General features: G+C 34.1%; 1 protein-coding gene across 1 annotated transcript in view; it reads right to left on the bottom strand.

The window, feature by feature from the left end:
- Nucleotides 1-17,681: 17,681 nt before the first annotated feature.
- Nucleotides 17,682-20,016, bottom strand: part of LOC136065745 (cellulose synthase A catalytic subunit 8 [UDP-forming]-like) — a gene marked incomplete in the record, with an annotated part of 6,927 nt that continues 4,592 nt past the window's right edge. The window contains 4 exon segments of the mRNA XM_065769314.1: nucleotides 17,682-18,562; nucleotides 19,010-19,363; nucleotides 19,695-19,894; nucleotides 19,983-20,016. Of these exon segments, the coding sequence (XP_065625386.1) occupies nucleotides 17,975-18,562; nucleotides 19,010-19,363; nucleotides 19,695-19,894; nucleotides 19,983-20,016 (1,176 nt within the window).

Genomic DNA, 20,016 nt, shown 5'->3' on the forward strand with positions numbered 1-20,016 from the left:
ACACCCTATTACAAGATTTAGAAGACAAAGAGAGTTGTGCAGCCTTATGAGGGTAGATTGGGTAAGCACCATCCTCACTCCTGCCCTGGTAAGGTATCTTCCCCGTGGCTAAAGCCTGAATTGAAATAATGTTTTCATCAAAATAACAGAAACACTTATTGTCAAGACAAATTTTATGAACTGAGACAAGATTGGATGCAATGGAAGGAACTCTAAGAACATTGTTTAAATAAAGTGTGGATTGAGAAAGAGGAAGAGAAGCATTACCTAAGTGTGTGATAGAAAGGTTTTGTCCATTGCCCACAGTAATCTAATCTTGACCATGGTAAGGTTTAGGAAACCTAAGATGATTCAAACTCGATGTCACATGATCTATAGTAGCACTATCAGTAAGCTAAGGTTGATCTTGAGTAACATAAGCATTTGATGCAGTAGCCATAGCTGCAAGCATGGTAGGAGGGTGCTTTCCCTGGTAAGCATAGTCCATTCTGTGATAACAATCAAGTGCTGAGTGGCCAACCTTCCAACAAATTTGACAGATTGGTTTTTCTGACCTAGCTCCCTTAAAATTAGGCTGAGGTTGCTGAAACTAATTAAACTGATTGAATTGAGAGGATTTGTGAGATGAGCCTCTTCCACCTTTGCCACCTCTATTATTATAGTTGCCTCTTCCCTTTCCTCTATTGGAAGATGGATTAAATCCATTGTTGTTAGGTTTTGAAGTAGCTGTTGCTGCCATAGCAAAAATAGTGTCTTTTACCTTAGAACCTTCATTAAGGGACTCTTCCTTTGCATTGAGCATGGTGGAGAGTTCATCAAAACTCAAAAGAGTACTCCTGGTTCTTATAGCTGATCTGAAGGCATGATACTCCTTAGGGAGTTCTTTAAGGGTAATGTGGAGTAATTCTTCATCATCCACAATTACTCCCACAGCTAGCAACTTATCCCTAACCACCTTGATTTTCTGCAGATATACATCCACAGACTCAGCTCTTTTCTTGAGATTGTGAAGCTCACCTTTAAGGTTTATGACATGTGACCTTGAAATTGAGGAGAATCTGTTCTCCAAGACCTTCCAAACTTCTAAGGTGATGAGCACCCTACAGTGAGTGCTAGAATGGAAGGAGTCAAGGTTGAGCTCACGAATGTTAATAAAGCCTTTTCCTTTGATTTCCACACCAAATAATCTGTATTCACCACAGTAGTAAATGAACCCGAAAGATCTTTGAGAAATTTTTCAGGAATCAGCTGTGGTTCTTCAATTAACTCAAATAGAGAGTAGGTTTCGAGCACCATTGTAATCTGATGTTTCCAAACTATACAGTTTGTATTATCCAACTTTATGGTCATCATATTGGCCATATTGGAGAGAAGAAGGAGTGGTTGATTGAGTATATTCATTGAAGAACTGGAAGTTGATGAAGATGTTGAAGAAGAGGCCATTGTTGAAGCTGTTGTTGCCATTGCTTCATTGACAATAGGCTTTGATACCATGAAGAAATGCAATATACAGTAAGGGAAAAAGAAAACAAAGAGTGAAAGAAGAGAGAGAGTCGAGAGGTTGAAGATGATTCTATTAACCAAGAAAATGATTTACAAGCTTGAATTCTTTATCTGAGTAAGGATTCTCCTATTTATATTGTTCAATCATTCACTAAAACTGAATAGCTTAAGATCTTAATTATATGAATCAATTCCCGTGAATTCTAGAACTATAACTGCCTCTCTAACTGACATTCCCTCCAATAGTAACTACTATTTGATCACACAGCCACACGACACCATTTCTGTGTTGATGAATAAAGTCCTCAGCTTAAGTCCAAAACAGTGCACTGCATAGATTAATAAAACGGTGTGTGTTGACTTAAGGCATAAGTGAAATGGTGCGTGTGGAGTCTTTATTACTGTGTTGAGACTGTTCAACAAAGATATGCCTAAACTAGTGCTAAATGGGAAGATAATTCAATATTGGTATACTTAATTTTATTTGGAATACTAGATAAGTTTGAGCTCGTCATCAAGTTAGATTACTACTTCTTCTTTTTATTTTTTTATGCGATGAAATTAGATTAGTTATTCAAACTTGATTCATTTTCTTGTAGAACAGACCTCGAACTACATTAGCACCTAAACATATAGATATAATTAGCCACAATTTTCTTTATTTTTTAACTTTTATTTTTGTAACTAAAATTAGTAAATTAAATAGGAAAAAATTAAAAGAGAAAAGGGAAAGAAATAATATTTTCCAATCCTAGAGTTTAAGCATTTTAAAGTTAAGAAAATATAAACATTAATAAGATCAATCCAAAATATTTATTTTTTATGAAACTCATGAGAGAGAGAGAGAGAGAGAGAACCATAGTTGATTTCTTGGGTAGTTTGCTATTTCCAATTTTTTTGGATGTTAAACTCATTTTGGAGATGAAATTAACTTCTTCTTTTTGTTTGTTTGTTTGTTTGTTGTTGTTGTTGAGAATTTAGCTTCATAGGTAAATTGTATGTTATAAAATTTTTTTTTTTTTTTTTTTTTTTTTTTTTTTTGTTTTTTTTTTGGAGCAAGTGAATCTCTGTGTTGATCGGAGCTCTGTGTGGATGTGTTTATGTGTGGCTGTGTTTGTGTTTGTGTGCATCTGAGGAAAAAGAAGAATATGAGAAGTGGTGAAGCTACTGAGTTTATTGAGCATGGAGAAGAGAGAGAAAAAAAGGAGCGAACAGAAATTAATAAAATAATCTTTACACGAGCTACAGTAACCGTGTAATTTTACACGGTTATTGTAGCTCGTGTAAAGATATACACATTTTTAGAAAGCCTGATGTAATGTATTTTTGAGGCAAAATGTGTAAAAATAGCTTCTTTTTCTATTTTACATAATTTTACATCCACTGATGTGGATGCTTTAAACTTTAGGAAGACTGTTGAAGTGGTATTTTTAAGTTTTACTTCCTAAAATAGAGAGGATTTTGGTTTTAACTCTTCTAGTGGAGATGCTCAAGATTGAAGATATTCAATATACAGTAAGGGAAGAACAAAATAGAGAGTGAAAGAAGAGAGAGAGTCGAGAGGTTGAAGATGATTCTATTAACCAAGAAAATGATTTACAAGCTTGAATTCTTTATCTGAGTAAGGATTCTCCTATTTATATTGTACAATCATTCACTAAAACTGAATAGCTTAAGATCCTAAATATACGAATCAGTTCCCGTGAATTTTGGAACTATAACTGCCTCTCTAACTGACATTCCTTCCAATAGTAACTACTATTTGATCACACAGCCACATGACACCGTTTCTGTGTTGATGAATAAAGTCCTTAGCTTAAGTCCAAAACAGTGTGCTGCATAGATTAACAAAACGGTGCATGTTGACTTAAGGCATAAGTGAAATGGTGCGTGTGAAGTCTTTATTACTGTGTTGAGACTGTTCTTCAACATCCCCCCTCAAACGAATAGGGGAGGAATCCACCAGAAGTTTGGAACGGATAAGGAGGAATAAAGGAGCAGATAAAGGCTTGATAAACACATCTGCGAAATTATCTTTGCTTGAAATAAAACCAGCATAGAGATCTTTACGAAGAACCTTTTTGCGTATGAAATGATAGTCAACCTCCAAATGTTTAGTTCTGGAGTGAAACACTGGATTTGCAGAGAGAGCAATGGCAGAAATATTATCACACCAGATAACAAGCACATAAGGAAGGAAAAGCTTGAGTTCCTTGAAAAGAATGCGAAGCCAAGAAAGCTCAGCAGTAGAGGTTGCTAAGGCCTTGTACTCAGCCTCTGTGGATGAGCGAGAGACAATGGTTTGTTTCTTCGCAGACCATGAAATGGGATTAGGAGCAAGAAAGCCCAATAAGCCAGTAGTGGAGCGTCTATTAGTAGGATCCCCTGCCTAATCTGCATCAGAGAAAGCAGTAAGGGTCAAGGCACCTGGGGAGAAACAAATGCCATGATTTAAGGTGACCCTACATATCTTAAAACCCGTTTAGCAGCCTCCATATGTGTAGAAGTAGGCTTGCTCATAAATTGGCAGAGCTGTTGGACACTAAAGGCCAAGTCAGGCTTGGTGAAGGTGAGGTACTGGAGAGCACCCACCAGGCTTCTATACTCAGTGGGATCAGACAAAGCAACACCAGTGTGAGGGACCAATCGTGTGGTTAAGCAGCAAGGAGTCTTGACAGTTTTAGAATTGGACATATTAAACCTGTGCAAGATGTTAGAAGCATATTTGGACTCAGTGAGAGTGATCCCATACTTAGTGGGAGAAATCTGAATGCCCAAGAAGTAGGTTAAGGGCCCTAAAACTTTTAACTCAAACACTTGACTGAGACTAATAATGAAAGAGGAAATTTGGGCAGAATTGTTGCCTGTAACAATGATATCATCCACATAGAGTAACAGATAAATGATAGTGCCAGAAGAATGAAAAATGAAAAGAGAGCTGTCAGCCATGGAAGCAGTGAACCCTAAGTGAAGAAGATGAAATGTGAACCTCTCAAACCAAGCTCTGGGAGCTTGTTTGAGACCATACAAGGATTTATGAAGCTTGCACACATAGGAAGGATGATGAGAGTCCACATAACTAGGAGGTTGAGTCATGTATACATTCTCTTTAAAAAGCCCATGTAAGAAGGCATTAGATACATCCAGTTGCCTCAAACTCCAATTGCAACTCATTACAATAGCCAGAATAAGTCTTACTGTAGCAGGTTTTATAACAGGACTAAATGTCTCATGATAATCAATCCCAGCTTGTTGATGAAACTCTTTAGCTACCAACCTGGCTTTGTATCTTGAAATGGAGCCATCATTGTTCAGTTTAAGTTTGGATACCCACTTGTAGCCAACAAGATTAACATTGAGAGGTGCTGCCACTAAGGACCAAGTTTGCTGCCTTTGTAAAGCTTGGAACTCAGCATTCATAGCTTCACACCACTTGGGATATTGAGAAGCAATCTTATAGGTAGAAAGCTCAGTAAAGGTGTAATCCATGACAGCCTTGTAGCATAACTTGGAATTAGGCTTAGAGATACCACTTTTAAATCTAGTCTGCATAGAATGCTGATTAATTGGTGCAGAGGGCCCAAGCTGTAATGCTGAGATAGATGTAGTGACAGTGACTGAGGGAGGTAGTGTATCAGTAGCATCCTCAGAGGGGTGTGAAGCCAAAATAGAAGACTGTGGACTAGGAACAGGAGGGTTAGGTTGCGAACTAGTGACATAAGGGTGAGGGTGAGAAGCATTGGAGGGAGAGACATGTGTGGAAGATGGGGTTGAGGATATGTTAGAGGAGTCAGGATGTGGACCTAGAATAGAAGAGTGATTTGTAGAGTGGAGAAACAATTGATTGGACAACCAAGTGAGATCAGGAAAAATAGATGATGGGGTAGTGGATGACTGAGAGGTAGTGGTGGAAGGGAAAGGAAATTTAGATTCATCAAAAAGAACATGTCTTGAGGTATATAGGTGTTTGGTTTCAAGATCAAGACACAGATAGCCCTTTGTACCTACTGGATAACCAAGAAAGATACATTCTTTGGTTTTGGGTGCAAGTTTGTGAGGAGTGTAAGACCTAAGATTAGGATAGCATGCACACCCAAACACTTTTAATTGAGAGATATTAGGTTGGGAAGCATAAAGTGTAGACCAAGGAGAAAGAAAGTTAAGCACAGATGTGGGCATCAAATCGATTAGTGTGACTGCAATAAGGACAACATAAGACCAATAGGAAATGGGCATTTTGGCTTGTGACAAAAGGGTAATAGTGATTTCAATGAGGTGCCTATGTTTCCTCTCAACTGGTCTATTTTGTTGTGGAGTGTAGGGACAAGAAAGATGATGAATAATACCATTTTGTAAGAGATAAGTCTTAAACTCAGTAGAGGTGTATTCACCTCCTCCATCTGATCTAAAGACTTTAATTTTAGCAAAAAATTGATTTTCAATCATAGCTTTAAAATGAACAAACTTGGTAAAGACCTTTGATTTGGATTTTAGCAAATAGATCTAGGTAAACCTAGTGTAATGATCAATGAACAAAACGTAGTATTTAAAACCATTAACTGAACACATTGGAGCAGGGCCCCACAAATCAGAATGAACAAGCTTAAATGGAGTAGATGCAGTAAACTGTGAAGTAGGAAAGGGTAAATTGTGCATCTTTCCATACAAACAATGAGTACAAGAGTTATCTACAGCAGTACACTTATTGAAATGAAATTTGGCATTAGGAAACAAATGATGGAGAACTTGATCAGAAGGATGACCAAGCCTTAAGTACCAAAGAGTTTTATTGAAAGCAGGACTACTAGACACCCTATTACAAGATTTAGAAGACAAAGAGAGTTGTGCAGCCTTATGAGGGTAGATTGGGTAAGCACCATCCTCACTCCTGCCCTGGTAAAGTATCTTCCCTGTGGCTAAAGCCTGAATTGAAATAATGTTTTCATCAAAATAACAGAAACACTTATTGTCAAGACAAATTTTATGAACTGAGACAAGATTGGATGCAATGGAAGGGACTCTAAGAACATTGTTTAAATGAAGTGTGGATTGAGAAAGAGAAAGAGAAGCATTACCTAAGTGTGTGATCGGAAGGTTTTGTCCATTGCCCACAGTAATCTAATCTTGACCATGGTAAGGTTTGGGAAAGCTAAGATGATTCAGACTCGATGTCACATGATCTATAGCAGCACTATCAGTAAGCTAAGGTTGATCTTGAGTAACATAAGCATTTGATGCAGTAGCCATAGCTGCAAGCATGGTAGGAAGGTGCTTTCCTTGGTAAGCATAGTCCATTCTGTGATAACAATCAAGTGCTGAGTGGCCAACCTTCCAACAAATTTGACAGATTGGTTTTTCTGACCTAGCTCCATTAAAATTAGGCTGAGGTTGCTGAAACTAATTAAACTGATTGAATTGAGAGGATTTGTGAGATAAGCCTCTTCCACCTTTGCCACCTCTATTATTATAGTTGCCTCTTCCCTTTCCTATATTGGAAGATGGATTAAATCCATTGTTGTTAGGTTTTGAAGTAGCTATTGCTGCCATAGCAAAAATAGTGTCTTTTACCTTAGAACCTTTATTAAGGGACTCTTCCTTTGCATTGAGCATGGTGGAGAGTTCATCAAAACTCAAAAGAGTACTCCTGGTTCTTATAGCTGATCTGAAGGCATGATACTCCTTAGGGAGTTCTTTAAGGGTAATGTGGAGTAATTCTTCATCATCCACAATTACTCCCACAACTAGCAACTTATCCCTAACCACCTTGATTTTTTGCAGATATACATCCACAGACTCAGCTCTTTTCTTGAGATTGTGAAGCTCACCTTTAAGGTTTATGACATGTGACCTTGAAATTGAGGAGAATCTGTTCTCCAAGACCTTCCAAACTTCTAAGGTGATGAGCACCCTACAGTGAGTGCTAGAATGGAAGGAGTCAAGGTTGAGCTCACAAATGTTAATAAAGCCTTTTCCTTTGATTTCCACACCAATTCACCACAGTAGTAGATTAACCCGAAAGATCTTTGAGAAATTTTTCAGGAATCAGCTGTGGTTCTTCAATCAACTCAAATAGAGAGTAGGTTTTGAGCACCATTGTAATCTGATGTTTCCAAACTATACAGTTTGTATTATCTAACTTTATGGTCATCATATTGGCCATATTGGAGAGAAGGAGTGGTTGATTGAGTATATTCACTGAAGAACTGGAAGTTGATGAAGATGTTGAAGAAGAGGCCATTGTTGAAGCTGTTGTTGCCATTGCTTCACTGACAATAGGCTATGATACCATGAAGAAATTCAATATACAGTAAGGGAAAAAGAAAACAAAGAGTGAAAGAAGAGAGAGAGTCGAGAGGTTGAAGATGATTCTATTAACCAAGAAAATGATTTACAAGCTTGAATTCTTTATCTGAGTAAGGATTCTCCTATTTATATTGTTCAATCATTCACTAAAACTGAATAGCTTAAGATCCTAATTATATGAATCAATTCCCGTGAATTCTGGAACTATAACTGCCTCTCTAACTGACATTCCCTCCAATAGTAACTACTATTTAATCACACAGCCACACGACACCATTTCTGTGTTGATGAATAAAGTCCTCAGCTTAAGTCCAAAACAGTGCACTGCATAGATTAATAAAATGGTGTGAGTTGACTTAAGGCATAAGTGAAATGGTGCATGTGGAGTCTTTATTACCGTGTTGAGACTGTTCAACAAAGATATGCCTAAACTAGTGCTAAATGGGAAGATAATTCAATATTGGTATACTTAATTTTATTTGGAATACTAGATAAGTTTGAGCTCGTCATCAAGTTAGATTACTACTTCTTCTTTTTATTTTTTTATGCGATGAAATTAGATTAGTTATTCAAACTTGATTCATTTTCTTGTAGAACAGACCTCGAACTACATTAGCACCTAAACATATAGATATAATTAGCCACAATTTTCTTTATTTTTTAACTTTTATTTTTGTAACTAAAATTAGTAAATTAAATAGGAAAAAATTAAAAGAGAAAAGGGAAAGAAATAATATTTTCCAATCCTAGAGTTTAAGCATTTTAAAGTTAAGAAAATATAAACATTAATAAGATCAATCCAAAATATTTATTTTTTATGAAACTCATGAGAGAGAGAGAGAGAGAGAGAACCATAGTTGATTTCTTGGGTAGTTTGCTATTTCCAATTTTTTTGGATGTTAAACTCATTTTGGAGATGAAATTAACTTCTTCTTTTTGTTTGTTTGTTTGTTTGTTGTTGTTGTTGAGAATTTAGCTTCATAGGTAAATTGTATGTTATAAAATTTTTACAGTTATGTATATGTATTAGAATTTGGGGTAACTTCTGCTCAAAAAAAGAAAAAAAAAAAGAAAAAAAAAAGAATTTAGGCCAACATTTTTAAGGTTTTCTTCCTTGTTAATTTTGAATAACGGAAGCTACCTATCAATTTTCTCTAAACCCATCAATTTCAAAATTCTAGGAATATAAACTTATTCACATGCAAGCACAAACACTCCCTCTTATTGTGTACGCAACATATACACATTCACACTAGCTAATTTTTCTATATGACAAGCACGTTATGCACCCTTGAAATCACAATGAAATTTGGGGAAGACCTACGTATCAATCAAAAACCCATCAAGAAGAATGCTTTCTTTGTAATAGGAAGTGATTTCCCCAACTCATCATCTTGTAAGAAAAATATGGATATAGACATCGGGAGCTATCCAAAGTGGGACCAAAAACTTGTGATGGATATGCCAATGTGAGAGACTGTGCCCCCAAGCCTAAACATTTCAGATGGTTTAGACATAACCCACACGAGTGGGTGGAGTCATGTTTATTGCCTCTCAAGAGAGAGTGGAGGTTATACTGTTGTTATCATCCCTCCTAGATTAATGTTTTACAATTGAGTTGCCACCTATTTAAATAGAGAAAATAAGAAATTAAAATAATTGACAAAAATTCATCATTGTTGTTGATGATTTGATAGAAAGTACATCATTTATATCTATATATATATATATATATATATCTAAAAGCTAAAGCGTAGCATTTATTATTGTTGTGCTCCAGTTAAGCCATGTCAGCGCCATGTTATCATTTATTTTATTTTATTTCTTTCATTTTTATTTTTCAATTTACATTTATTGAGCATCTCCTTAGATTCAGGTGTTACTCTGTCTCCAACTCTACTGTGTGTCTCTTCATTAACCCAAACTCTTCAAATGTCGCTATTATATGGAATTTTGATAGTCATTGACAAATTGCAACCTCTTCACCTCTCATTTCTTTCTTTATAAATTATTAGTTGTTCTCTCTCCACAATTTGATCGGTATGGCCTTCAATGATATAGTTTCTTGAGTGTTTTAACCTTTCTTTCTATCATGACTCAAGTATGTCTGCCAAAACCCAGTCAAATGAGTACAAGAGACAGAGAATGACTCTAGAGCTTGCAGATGAAATTGAAGCACATGAGAGGCAAACATTAGTAGCCTTGGTCCAAAGGGTATGAACTCAAAATGAATTTTTTTTTTATTTTTTTTATTCTTATTATTTATTTATTTCCATCTCATTACTTGAAAAAAAATAATGTAATTCAATTTTGGGATTTCATGATGTATGAGTTTGAGTTTTCATGGCCTCAAAACTATTCAAATATTTTTTTTTTCTTTTTCAAAATTGATTTGAGTTTGGCATTTGATCATATTTGTTATAAATTGCTTTATGGTTTCCATTCTCTAGGTTGTAAGAATGTTACTCTCAATATGTTTGCTATAATATTTTTCTATCTGATAATTAACTTCAATGTGATGTTAGAGATTATTTTTTGCATGTTATCCTCAAGTTTTATCTCTACTTTTTAGTTTTTATTTTTTTATTTTCAAATTCAAAACTTGAGATGAGATTAGGGAGCAAGGGAAACCAAATATTATATATATATATATATATATTTTTTTTTAGCATGTTATCATCAAGTTTTACTCTAATATATATATATATATTTAGCATGTTATCATCAAGTTTTACTCTACTTTTTTTTTTTTTCAAATTCAAAACAAAGATATTTGAGGGGAAAAAAACCAAATGTGAGATGAAATTAAGGAGCAAGGTAAACCAGATATTCAAAAAAGAAAAAGAAAAAAAAAAGAGAGTTAAGTCTTGATAAAGAAAAAAGGAAAAAAAGAAAAAGAAAAGTGAAAACATGGAGTGATTGAAGGAATATATGAATTCAATTCTTTGAAAGCTCAATTTGAAAACCAATTAGAGAGTGTCCCTATTTTGTAGGCAATGTTATAGGTAGGAGTTAGAGATGTATTTTTGCTATGTTATCATAAACCTAGTATATAAGGGCATTTTTGAATTAAAGAAATGTCCATTTCAAATAGGAGAAGCCCTTAAATAATAATATAGACAAAACCAATTCAAACTGTTTTTTTTTTTTTTGGGAGGCAAAAAGCCAATTCAAACTTAATAGTACTAACTTCTCCATTATCCCAAAAAACATAGTAAGAAACATAATACGTAGACATGAGTTGAAAAGAGGAAAAGATCAAAGATACGAGAAAAGAGATGATACCATGCAGATCGGGCAACTATGCAGACAAGGCATCATTGCACAATGATTGGCCAGTTGGTAGCATTAGTGTGGTGTCCTGTACACCCTCAAACTCTCTCTCTCTCTCTCTCTCTCTCTCTCTCTCTCTTAGGGATTGTATTTTGAAATTAATTGAACATGAAGCTTTTTTTAAATTGCTTTTTTGTTTTTCTTTTGAAATTTTCATTTTTTGTTTTTTGGGTTTTTTGTTTTTGTTTTTGTTTTTGAAATGCTAAAAACTGGGCTTCTTGTTAAATGTGTCAATGTTTTGGACTATTGTCGGCTATTCGTTTTTATTAAGGGGTCAAAGATTTTGTTTGGGAGGGAATCGTTTAATTTTTTTGGCCCAAATTATGAATAAATTAACCTTAAATACACATGTAGAAAATTTTATTCCCCAAAATTCAAGGGGCCATTGACCCCTAAGGCCAAAGAATGACTCCCTTGATATGATCACATAATTACTTTAGTAATTAATTAAAATACAAATATAAATATTAAATAATTTTCAAGCATATTTTACCAATCAAATTATATGGAGTTAATGAGATAAGTGTGGCAGACAGATTTTACTTAAATATCATGAAATTCTTGTAAATGTCTAATATGGAATTAATGAGAGATAAGTGTGGCAGCCACTTTTACTTGAACATCATGAAATTCTTGTAAATGTGTAATAGGTTAATCGCAATTGAACTACTCAAATGAATTACACTACAAAAAATGCGAGCTTTAGCCGCGTTTTTGTAAGCTGCATTTTTTTAAGTTGCGTTTACAAAAATGCGGCTATAGAGTGGCTTTGAGCCGTGTTTGGTAAAAATGCAGCTACACCACTAGACTTATAGTCGCGTTTACTAAACGCGACTATAGATTAGCTCTGTAGCCACGTTCATGCCTACACCCTCAAACTCTCTCTCTCTCTCTCTCTCTCTCTCTCTCTCTTAGGGATTGTATTTTGAAATTAATTGAACATGAAGCTTTTTTTAAATTGCTTTTTTGTTTTTCTTTTGAAATTTTCATTTTTTGTTTTTTGGGTTTTTTGTTTTTGTTTTTGTTTTTGAAATGCTAAAAACTGGGCTTCTTGTTAAATGTGTCAATGTTTTGGACTATTGTCGGCTATTCGTTTTTATTAAGGGGTCAAAGATTTTGTTTGGGAGGGAATCGTTTAATTTTTTTGGCCCAAATTATGAATAAATTAACCTTAAATACACATGTAGAAAATTTTATTCCCCAAAATTCAAGGGGCCATTGACCCCTAAGGCCAAAGAATGACTCCCTTGATATGATCACATAATTACTTTAGTAATTAATTAAAATACAAATATAAATATTAAATAATTTTCAAGCATATTTTACCAATAAAATTATATGGAGTTAATGAGATAAGTGTGGCAGACAGATTTTACTTAAATATCATGAAATTCTTGTAAATATCTAATATGGAATTAATGAGAGATAAGTGTGGCAGCCACTTTTACTTGAACATCATGAAATTCTTGTAAATGTGTAATAGGTTAATCGCAATTGAACTACTCAAATGAATTACACTACAAAAAATGCGAGCTTTAGCCGCGTTTTTGTAAGCTGCATTTTTTTAAGTTGCGTTTACAAAAACGTGGCTATAGAGTGGCTTTGAGTCGTGTTTGGTAAAAATGCAGCTACACCACTAGACTTACAGTCGCGTTTACTAAACGCGACTATAGATTAGCTCTGTAGCCACGTTCATGCCTATATATATTCGCATTTTAGAAGATCGTGAAATTTTTGTTTTGAATGTATTAGGTTTTGGGTTTGTGAGTTTATTATGTTGGTAAGATTTGTGAGTGTTTATTAATATAGTTGTAATCCATATCATTGATATATAGTGGATATTTTGGTAAGTGTTGATTGTGGATATCTATATAGGCATGAAGTTGGTTGAACCATGCTAAATATTGTTGTCTCTTGTGAATATTTTATTTTCTTGTTGGTGTGAATATGCTTATACTAGCCCCAAATCATAATAATTGATGTTAGTGTTTTTACTATTTCACAACATGATTTTAATAATGTATCATATTAGACAAATCCTCAATTGTGAGTCTTGAACTTAGGCATGATTTATAAGTTAACCCTTGTTAACCATGTCGAAGTGACCTTTTACATTCAATGGTTTTTTTTTTTTTTTTTTACAAATCTTAAGGTGATATATTATAATTGGTATAAAATAATAATGAAGTTAGTAATGGATCAGGTAAAAATGAGGCTTCATCAATCACAATGTGCAACCTTAAAAAATTATTAAAAAAAAAAAATTGTGTCTAGCTTTACTTTTAACCTTTAGTCTTTAGATGACTTGGCTACTTTGCTAAATAATTAAATTTTATTCAATCTTGAGAGGGTTATTAAAGTTTATAACAAGTAATTTAGCTATTTATAGTCTATAATCTATACAAAACTGATGTCATTTAACTTTTAGTTCACCTCATAATATTATAATACATACGCTTTTGAGGCATCAAAAATTTACAAAGTTATTTATTTTAATATATACTTTTAATTGATTCAAAATCTATTTTATATTTAGTCGCTTCATTGGAATTTTAGTAAATCATGGAAATTCTTAGGTACTTCGGAGCATAGAGAAATAATGCTCTCTCATGAAATGATCGATGCTCTCACATTCATGGTATACCCTACCATGAATTTAATGAGTGGACTATACCATAAATGTGAGAGAAGGGAATACCATTCTCCGTATTCTAAGATTACCTAAAAATTACTTGTAAATCATTATATAATTTCATATACAAATTCAATCATAATAAATATTTAATGCCAATTATATAGTTCCATATACAATAATTTATTTATTTATTTAAAAGTATATTAATAATTATCATAATTATCAAAGTTTATATATAGAAAAAAAATAAAAGAACTTGTTTTATTATGTATAATCTATTTAAACAAAAAACCTTTCATTAACGGCCTAATTTTTTTTTTTTTTAAACGAAAGGTAGAGAAACACAGGCCTAATTAATCCTAAGACGGAGTCCCACTCCTAATCGGCCAAGGATATAGCTTTTTTTTTTTTTTTTTTTTTCTTTTTTTTTTACACTCAACCGACAGTCATACTCCTAGTATAAAAGAAGAAGCTGCTTCTTTCTGTTTTCATACTTTCGTCACAAGAAAGCACTAACCTCGCTCAATGTATCTCTCTCACTCTGAGAGTAACATGACGGTGGATTATGGTAACGAAGAAGAAGATGATGATCTTCTGCCTTGGTTTAGGTTTCGACCAACGGATGTTGAGATAGTTGAACATTATCTCTACAATAAGGCACATGGCTTACTCCTGAGTTCAAACGACGTTTTGATTGAGTGTGATCTCTATGGAGAAAAGGATTCCTGGAGTTGGAGGAAATACTTCAAGGACAGCGATGAGACTAGTCTTTATTTCTTCACGAAACTGAAGAAAGTGACAACCAATGGTTCAAGAATACAAAGGACTACTCCCTATGGCGCATGGAAACCCAATAGCGATAAGCCAATATATCGAGATAAAGCTAAGAAGGACCAAATTGGCTAGAGTTGGAGGAAATACTTCAAGGACAGCGATGAGACTAGTCTTTATTTCTTCACGAAACTGAAGAAAGTGACAACCAATGGTTCAAGAATACAAAGGACTACTCCCTATGGCGCATGGAAACCCAATAGCGATAAGCCAATATATCGAGATAAAGCTAAGAAGGACCAAATTGGCTCTATGAGAAGTCTTAGTTATGTGCCCCACAAAGGGTTCAAATCTAACATCGGCCGATGGGTCATGCATGAGTTTAGACTGGCGGGGACTCTCCTATGCAATAAACAGGTAACTATCTTTAAAAATTTTGAAAGAAAGAAAGATTTCTTTGTTGCATTCTCGTGTTGTCGTTAATTTCGAGTTTCTATTTTTGAATGATATATATTACGTGCTATTAGTTGTTTAGATTATTGGGTTGTTAAAATTTGCAAAGATTTTATTTTTATGTTTTAGTCTAGTATTTTAATATTTGAAAGTAATTAAGGTTATTTTGTAATAAGGTAATTAGAGTTTTTTTGGCCGAATAAAACTAGAGTTTAATTTTTTTATATATAAGCAAAATATTGTACTCTAGTTGCGACTCCAACCAACACTGGGAGTTAATTAACCTAGTGCTAACTTTAAGTGGTTTTCCTTGTTTGAAAGAAAGAAAGTTTCTTTATTGCATTCTTGTGTTATCGTTAATTTCAAGTTTCTATGTTTGAATGATATTACGTGCTATTGGTTGTTTAGATTATTGGATTGTTAAAATTTGCAAAAATTGTATTTTTATATTTTAGTCATGAGTATTTTAATATTTGAAAATAAAACCTTATAAATACTCATATTTGAAAATAAAACCTTATTTTGTAATAAGGTAATTAGGGTTTTTTTGACCAAATAGAACTAGGGTTTAATTTTTCTATATAAGCAAAATATTGTACTCTAGTTTTGACTCCAACCAACACTCGGAGACAATTAACCTAGTGCCAACTTTTAGTAGTTTTTCTTGTTTGGTGCTAATTTAAAGCAAACCTAAATGACTCAAGCTACATAATATGTATTTTTTTTTTCGTTTTTAAAGATTTTATCTTTTTATCATGCTACGTAGTATTTTGTGGTATATTGTTGTTTAGATAACTGGGTTGTGCTTTTAATTATCGGGGTTATGAATATCTTACTGCCATGGTGTTTATTGCATGGATTGTGCTACTTTGCTTAAAGTATATGCATTGATACATTGTTGGCTTGGTTTCCTATTTGTTTATGATGGTATCGGAGTCTTGATATTACCTTCCGAATCTTTCTAGTGTATTTGTGTCATTTGATTGATTGACTTGTTAATAAGAGTAAGATTTGTATTTTTATCACTTCTCTTTGTTAAAAATTTGGTTCTTATTTATTTCTATATAAATGTCTTTAGTTTATTGTTTCTGATTTTCCTTTTGTAGCCTTATTGATTTGATCAATATCTTTTCTTAGCTTTTATTAAACAACACTTAATCAACATATTTTTTTTCTTGCAGTATGAGGATTACGTGATTTGTAGGATCGAAAGCCAACGAGATAAGGAAAAAGAAGACAGGCTTATAAGGGAGGTCATTCAAAATGAAGAGCATTCAGTTGAAATATTTGAGCAACAGAAAGATGGCGGCATGACTAACACTAAGTTTGCGGATGACATTAATGACATCAAATTAGATCAGTTGGATGCTTACGTTTCATCGTTAGAATTTGCATCTTGCCCATGGGAGTGGGATTGGGCGGCAATAAACACAACACCCTCAACCTTCATGCTGCCAATGCCTTAGGCACTTTCTGTTTCTCTTTACAGCACTATGGATTTATTTTGTTTTCGATTCTTTTGTTTTGAGTACATATGTAATTTTCAAGCTATTCTGTATACTGGCTGGTCTTCCAACTATAATAAAAAATTAAGATTTTTTCCTCTCTACGTATGCTCTAGTATTGTTGCAAAATATTTTTGGTTCATTTTTTGTTAGTGGCAAATTGTTTTGTAGTTGTTTCACTTATATGGAAAGTTAGAATATTCATTGATAAGAGTTTGCTGTAGAATCCAAAGGTTTTATAGGATGTTAACCTATTTTTATATTTATTTTTCAATTGAAGGGTACAATTTGGGAGAAATTATTAGGTCCTAGAGGGCTGCTAAAATGATTCTCCAAATCAATAAAATGATGCCACTAATACAAATGTGTGAGCCAGCTTTCTAATAAGTACAAGAAATAAAAAAAAAAATAAAAAATTACCAAATGATATCACATTTGCATGAATTTAACATTTTATTGATTACGAGGACCAGGGAGGACCACTTCAAGAGTAATTTGATGGACCTAATAATTTCTCACAATTTGGGTCTATTGAATTCATGAGTATCACTAATTTCTTGCATCTTTAATTTCTTACTATCGTCTATTCCTACTTATGTTCGTTTGGATACTTCATGTAATTGAATTTTAGTGTCATTAGTTTCTAACTTGAATGATCTTTCTTTCCATTTATCCTACTCAATTGTTTTAGACTTTTAGTCGCTACTTTTATCTAACATGTTGAAACTTAGCTGCTGAATGATAATATGTCAATCACAAAACTGAAATGAATAATTGTGGATAAGCAAATTAATAATTTTTTAATAACTAGAAATTAATCATCAATTTTCAATGATTTGATACTTGATGTGAGTTTCAACTATTACCAGATTAAAGATATAGGTTTCTCACTAATGAAAAAAATAAATAGTCAAGTAATGAGAGAAAGTATCACTTTGAACTTAAAAAAAAAAAAAAAGTAATGAGAGAAAATCTCAGAATAATAATGTAATACGATTTTAAAATATCAGTCTGTTAAAGGCAAATACGCTATAAGACTGCTGGATTAATTTGCCTGGTTTCCACACTTTCCAGATTTCCTTTTCTTCCCTTTATTATTTCTTTACGAGTTGATGTTGATGCATATATATATCAGTATATGTGTCTGTGTCTATATATAAGCGGGGGAATCCTCTATATTGCTTTGAAACTGAAAAGAGCTTTTCTACCATTTCATTCTAGAATTTCAAGATAATCCTTATCGGAAGGAAACAATAACCCTTGTTTTACATTGATATTGCTCTAGGCAATGCTTTTTTACACACTGATTATCCGACATAATAAAAGAGATCAAATACATAATGTCCAAAACTTACTTCAATATGCCTCAACAATCAAGAAAGAGCTAATCGTGACTCCCACATTAATAATAGGCAATCAAAATCACCACCAAATTTCAACCGTATTGGCTGGGAAGCTTCCTTATAGTGACCTAACAATCTATAGAAATGCAGCCTTGGGAAAGGCTTGAATTATCAGCTTTGCCCACAAAAGGATTAATTCTCACCCAAACAAGAGAGAAGACTGAGGCCAGAAGCACTGACCACAGAACAACAATGGTTGGTGTTCGGTTTTGGCGACCCATGAGACCCTTGAGGAAGGGGTATAAATGAAGAATCACCCAGAAGGCAAAGAACACCTTGCCAAAGAGAGGTCCCCAGGCTTCATAACCTTTATTAAGTGCATCCGAAAATCCAGCAACAACACCAACCAAGTTGATTATGATCAATGTTGTTGGAGGGATCAGAACTGTTGTCCACTTGACAATGTAGAGCTCACCAAACTCTCCATCATCAGCTCCCTTTGAAGTGACAGTGAAGTTGGTGTCAACTCCAGCTAACATCTTCAGGAAACCTTGGAAGACAGCAAAGAGATGGGCTGACACACCTCCAATCACCCAGAACTGCTCATTACGCCACCAGTCTTCTATGCTGATACCACTCCACCGTAGCTCGAGCACACTGGTCACGATGATGGACATGAAAAGGCCAAGAAACAGGGTGCTTGCTAGGTTGGAAAGCTGATCCAAAATAAAATGTATCATGTGAAGTGAGTTCAAACCATAATCATGAGAAATAAAATGTAGCCAGGTTAAATTTTTAATCAAATGTCAAAGTTAATAACATTACTTCAGTGGTCACTGATTTTGAATATTGATAAATCTCTTTTTTAGGAAGTTAAGAAGAGCACCCTATAGTCATACAAAGCCTAGTAAAATAGTAAACTGATGCATTTTTCATACTTGTTTCAAATGTATAAATTGCATCCAACTTTTTCTTTATTTCTATTTTGGCCAATGTCATTATGTAACAATCTAACAAAGCCACCCCCTGATATGGTTCTAAATAATGAATTTACCTTGCACATAATTATCTAACTATTTCAAATTCTTCAACAACTTTTGATAACTACTGAAGATAAAAAACACACTATCTGTAAATTTTCAACAGGAAGTACAAGAAATTACCGTTGGTATGATGAATTTTCCAGTGAGAAGGCAAACTGCAGGAATTGTGCAATAGGCAATGAGAGGGAGGGATGTAAATGGATAAACAATGGTGTTTGTATACGCTAATCTTTGAAGCCATTTGAGGCGGCCTCCTGCAAACCCATACCATAGGGGACAATGTCTGCTAAGGAAAATCTCCACAGACCCAAGTGCCCACCGGAGAACTTGATGCAATCGATCAGACAGATTGATAGGGGCTGAACCTTTGAATGCAGGCCTTACGGGCATGCAGTAAATTGATCTCCATCCTCGGCAGTGCATCTTGAAACCAGTTAAAATATCCTCAGTGACTGAGCCATATATCCAACCAATCTGGGAAGTCAGAATAAAAATTGTGAATTAATCATGGGTGAGAAGGTAAGATCCAGTAATGGTTAACGCTCAAGTAAAAGATTAGAGGTAAATGCAACACAAACTTAAAGCCAAAAGATAATAACGGATGGGCAACAAAGAAGGAAAGGAAACTTTCCCCAGCAGAAGGCCACACCCAACTGACCCAAGCCAGCTGTAATTAAAACTGAAATCGGAACTAAAATTTTATCTATTAATTTTGTAAAGATTGCAATGAATTCAAATGCTAGAATAATTGCAATAATAGCACATGATTTTCAAATGAGAACAAGAATAAAATATAAAAGTCCACCTCTTTTCCCCATGCAGTCTTTTCTTCATAACCACAGCCAATGACATGAATTGCTTCATTAATCAATGCAGCTGGGTTGACAGATTCAGGAACTCCACCATTTTCCATTAGTGTAGACTCAATAAATACAGAAGACAAGCCAAAGGTTTTCTCAAAGCTCATCTGGGAGATCAGCATTGACCTTTCATGCTCATCATAATCTGCCCAAAGAAAACCAAAAATATATTAATTATGGAAAACTCTGTAAACTATTTGCCTAAATCCAATGGCCTCAATAACTAGACTTACTATCAATCTCCCTGAGGTTAAAGATTGCAGCATC

The sequence above is a fragment of the Quercus suber genome, unplaced genomic scaffold, assembly GCF_002906115.3.
Source record: "Quercus suber isolate HL8 unplaced genomic scaffold, Cork oak 2.0 scaffold_1112, whole genome shotgun sequence".
Lineage (NCBI taxonomy): Eukaryota > Viridiplantae > Streptophyta > Magnoliopsida > Fagales > Fagaceae > Quercus > Quercus suber.